General features: G+C 45.3%; 1 protein-coding gene across 1 annotated transcript; it reads left to right on the top strand.

The window, feature by feature from the left end:
- Positions 1-655: 655 nt before the first annotated feature.
- Positions 656-4,296, top strand: LOC137917448 (glypican-1-like; the record flags this gene model as incomplete). The annotated part of the gene is given in 7 exon segments (XM_068760186.1): positions 656-821; positions 919-1,049; positions 3,273-3,401; positions 3,611-3,744; positions 3,818-3,866; positions 3,868-3,994; positions 4,091-4,296. Coding segments are annotated over 7 exon segments (942 nt in total), but the record flags the coding sequence as incomplete, so codon positions are not given.
- Positions 4,297-5,000: the final 704 nt, after the last annotated feature.

Below are 5,000 nucleotides of genomic sequence, written 5' to 3'. Positions count from 1 at the left end.
AAAGCTGGCATCAAACTCCGAATTAGCCGTTTGGAGACGAGTTTCTTAGAGAAGCATCAGGCTGGCCCAGATTTCAGCTTCGAGCAGCTTTGTCTGTGAAGTTGAGCTCCTTCCATCTCTCGCTCTCTTTCCCACAAACACACAATCACGAAAGGTTTTATATGCGTAGCTGTGCTCTCTTGTGAACAGAGCTTACTGGTATTAACCCACTTTCATTTTTCGCACACCCAAGCCCCTTCCTGTTTTCCTCCTGGGGAAGAAAGAAAAGTGAAGGGAGGTCGAAACAGCCGAATCAGGGACTGAGAGTACTTGTATGAATGTCAGGCCCTTTCATCACATGTAAAACAAAAATATTCTCCTCAAGAGGTTTCTGCAGAAGCCTGTCCTGCATGAGCGTCTGGCGAAAACTAAAATAAGGCCAACTAATCTGACTGCCATATTCAGGCCGACAGAATGACTCAATCCAATTAAAACCTCTATCTAATCCTAGAGAGGGATGTACGAACGGGCTTGTAGGAACAGAAGTTGCTTAAACGTACTGTTTGACCCACACCTCCTCATTTATTTCCAGACCTTTTACATCATGCATCCTTGAATAAACAGTAATTTGTCATCCTGCTGGCGTGTTTTGTTTTTGTCTCCTGCCCAACCTCAGGTACACCTAACCCCGGAGTGCACGCGTTCCGTGATGCGGATGACTTACTGCCCCCACTGCCGTGGCATGGCCTCCGCCAGACCTTGCGCCAACTACTGCAGCAACGTCATGAAGGGCTGTCTGGCCAATCAGGCTGACCTCAACACAGAGTGGAGGCATCTGGAGGGTGGGGAGCACACGTTTTTGAATGAAACTCCATCTACGCGCCAGATATGAAACATTGTACGCGTTCTTCCCGTTAACCACACCTTCTGTGTTTGCAGAAACGATGATGCAGGTGGCTGGACGCTTTAATGGCCCATCCGGCGCGGAGAGCGTGGTGCTGTCTCTCCCCAGCCGTATATCGGAAGCCATGTTTGTCATGATGGAGAACATAGAGTCGATCAACAGCAAGGTCAGAGCACATACCGGTTCAAACCAAACACGCAGTCAACGTTTTCCCAATCCACCCTGTTGACTAAATGTAAATCTACACTTCTTTTAAAAAGGCTTGAGATGCGAGGTAGACAACTGTTTTATTCTGTGCTAGCCTGCAAAGAAAGAAATATGTCCAGTGTGTTAGAGATACAAATCAGGCTGCATTTCTATGAACTACAGAGAACAACCATGTTGTATGAATTGAAATGAGGCGAGAGTGGCGGGACAGGTTTTGCAATCAGAATCTGTTGAGAGCATTCAAACAGTCTGAGTGAAGCAGAGCAGCTGAATAGCTTTTAATGTCAAAAAGAATTTTAACCTTTTTTTCAGCTGCTTCTGCAGAATGCAGGGGCAGCTAGTCAGTGCTGGTCAGGGTGCCAGGGCGCTCAACCCGACACAAAAAGAGTCATGATGAATGATAAAACTGGGCAATATTTGTGCACTTTACACATGAAGTGTTTGTGGAAACTATGTAGTCAGTTGTCTGCCTGTCACAAAGCTGACAGCGTGAACCCAAAAGCACAGCAAAGCGACAGAATCCGAAAGTCAGAATATGGCAAGCAGGCGTGGAAAATAAAATTTTGGCGAGAAGTACTGACTGGCAATCCAGCAGGGAATTAAGGCTTGGGCGGAGTATATGTAGAGTGGAGGCTGATTCAGAGATGGGTTGCAGGTGCCTGAGAAGGCACAGGTGAAGTGGATGAACTTGATTGAGTGCAGGGACGTGGTGAACGTTCTGAAATAACAAGAGAAGTTACTTTAAAACACTCAAATGGATAGAATAAAAGAATAAGCTTACGTCCAGGCAGGCGTCATGACAGATGTTGAATTTTCGCAAGATAATAACAGATGATCAAATGTTGGTGATGATCCGGGAGAGATCCTGGATTCTGGATAACTTTGAAATTTCCATTAACATTGCAGTCAATGGAGCTTCAAAATATGTTCCTCAATATCTCGGTTCATTATTGACAGATGTTTATGGAATTTGGCACAGTCATGTAGGGTGGGGACCTCTGTGCTACCAGATGATCTGATACAGAATGAGGTCAGGAGAAAATAAAAGTCGATTTTAACATTGAAAACTCCATTTACTGATTCAAAAAACAGTTAAAAAGACACATCAACTCTGATTCACTTTTTCTTTTCATGGTCAGTGAGTAAAGATGCCCAGAACAATTTGGAACCTTTTGATGATGATCCAGATCACCATGTGGACGGTGTAAATCCAATGAGGAGGGGGATGAGCTGCTTGGTGGAGGTCTGCGCTCTCTGAGTGCTTTCCTCGTCGACTATTTGACTGCAGAGTAGTAATGTGTTTTTGATACCTTCACTTTTTATTTTTTTGCATTAAATCATACTGGGATATTTGCTGATGTTGATTGAACATGGCACAGTTCACAGCTACTGCTACAATAATGTTGAGTACGCAAGCGAAGCGTCTACTTCACTCTTTTCCGGCTCTGGCACCGATGGAAATTGGATTGAGTGGTTTGGTGGAAGGTGGAAAACTGTGTCGACAGACAGACAAAGCTTCCTTTGTGCCTGTTTGCTGAGGTGAGCCAGAGTCTGCCTCCGACAATGTTCGGTTTGGCTACAACACATAGTTTCACCGTCTTATCTTCGTCCAGAGGAAAGAGCTGTGATGTCGTAGAATGCAGTTTGTGGTTGTGGTCTGGTGTCACGGCAGATGCAGTGCAGGACAGATGATCTGTTATTTGCATAATCCGTTGGAAGCATAAGATTAGGTCATGTCTTTTTCCCATTATAGCATACCAATTACGAATAACAGTTGCTGCCGTGTGCACAAGTAAAAGTGCATGAGAGCTAACCAGTACAACTCGTTGTTGTTTTTTTAAGTGTACTTGTACTGTTTACTTTGTGCAAGTTTGTTCAACAAATGAAACATATTTTGCTGATGCGGAATAGTTTCTATATAAAGTGCATGTATGGGATTCTATTCAAAGTGTTGGATTTCAGTCTTGTTAACACTAAAAACAATAACGATCCCGAGTGGATCTACTTAGAAAGAGGAAAACAATGTTTACAGGAAAGTGCAAAAGCCTTGGTCACCATGAATTTGATGACAACGCCCCGTTGTGGGCTTTGCAGTGTTTAGAGAACTGTTTAGATCCTGATCAGACCCTATAACCCTTTCATCAGCCCCTCTCTGACATCATCTCACTCCTTCTTGCACCAGTTGTCCCAAACTTGTGGGAACCTCAGAGAGGGCGTAACCGGCAACACGGGACCGGACGACCTCGTGAGAAGAGGGAAAGCTATGGCGGATGACGGTGTGGGATCCAGCTCCAGCATCATGGACAAAATGGTTTGTATTTACCCAAATGAATCCCAGTCCATGTTGTTCCTCTCTAAACATGTGACTGGTCATTTTCATCCATGGGAATTTAATGCTGTTGAATGACAGACGAATGAATGAGCAGCTACCGAGGAAGCGTTTCTTTTCTCTCCTGTCCCACGTATGTTGTAGAATGTATGAAAGCTCATGAGTGAAACTTTTGTCAACCGCGCTTTCAGGTGTTTGACGTAACTGCAAAACTGAGGGACTTGAAGCCGTACTGGGTTTCCCTCCCAGACATCCTGTGCGGTGAAAGAGTGGCCATCGGCGCAGGAGCTGAGGACAAGTGTTGGAATGGCATGAGCCGAGCCAGGTAGGGCTCTCTTGAGAGCTGGATTGTCATGCTTGCGTGTTTCACGTGTTAAACAAGTCTTTATGCACGTCAGGTACCTTCCAGAGGTGATCGGTGACGGACTAGCCAGCCAGATCAACAACCCCCGAGGTCGAAATCGACATCACCAAGCCAGACATGACCACACGACAGCAGATAATGCAGGTGAAGGTCATGACGCACCGACTGAAGAACGCTTACGACGGCCAGGATGTGGACTTTCAGGACGCCAGTGAGTCTTTTTCCTCTCACCTTTCTAAATGAACTCCTCTCTAAATGTTGCGGATGTTGAACCGCTAAGCGCACGTCCCTGATCCTTTGCCCGCAGGCGACGACTCCAGCGGTTCAGGAAGCGGCATGTGCAACGATGACATGTGTTCCCGGGGGCCGCGCCTAGTTGTCCCCGTCACCAAACGACCCATCATTTACCACAAACCTCCAGAAAACGAGATGGTGCTCGCCTCGGCCAACCAGAACCTCGCCTCTGTCACCATTTATCTGCTTCCACTGCTCGTCTTGCTGCTCCGGCGATAATCAACAGAGGAATCTACTAACTGGGACTCAGTTTGGGACACGGGGGGTGGCATGGGAGGGGAGGGGGTGGAGTCGGGAAGCTGGGGGATTGGTTAAAATTAAAAACGTATTTGGAAACAAGAAAACTATCACGTGGATGGACTTCATTTTTGTTTCTCGATTACAGCAAGATGGGATTACGAGTATCCATTAATGTTTCTGATCTGCTCTTTTGTTTCTTGCTATATGACACCATTAGAGTCGGTCTTTTCACATTTTCAAATTTTTTCTTTTTTCTGTTTTTCTTTCCGGTATTTGGTTTCTCTCAGATTATATACGTACCAAAACTGTTTGAGATTATATCGTTGGTGTTGACACCACATGGAGAGGGAGAAAGAGGATTTGCAGCAGTGCTCAGATACCAACATTTGATATTTCACTCAAAAAAACTCTTATTTCAAAACCAATTATTTATTTTACTAGTGAGTCAAACAGACCCTGTAGTTCACCCATATTTACAGAAATATTACACAATCTTAAAAATGTAGAAGAAGGAGGATAATCTCAGAATGTTGTTTCACGCTCACACAGCAAGGATGGGAGCACTGCACATCAGCACTTTTTTTTGCCATTCCGTCGTGTGAGCTGTAATAATAACCGTGATCACACTCGCACTCACATGATCGTCTAATGTGGGAGTAACCCGATCTACCCCCGCCCCCCCC

The sequence above is a fragment of the Brachionichthys hirsutus genome, unplaced genomic scaffold (genome assembly GCF_040956055.1).
Source record: "Brachionichthys hirsutus isolate HB-005 unplaced genomic scaffold, CSIRO-AGI_Bhir_v1 contig_278, whole genome shotgun sequence".
NCBI lineage: Eukaryota > Metazoa > Chordata > Actinopteri > Lophiiformes > Brachionichthyidae > Brachionichthys > Brachionichthys hirsutus.
The sequence above is the reverse complement of the archived record's forward strand: the minus strand, read 5'-3'. Positions and strand labels throughout refer to the sequence as shown.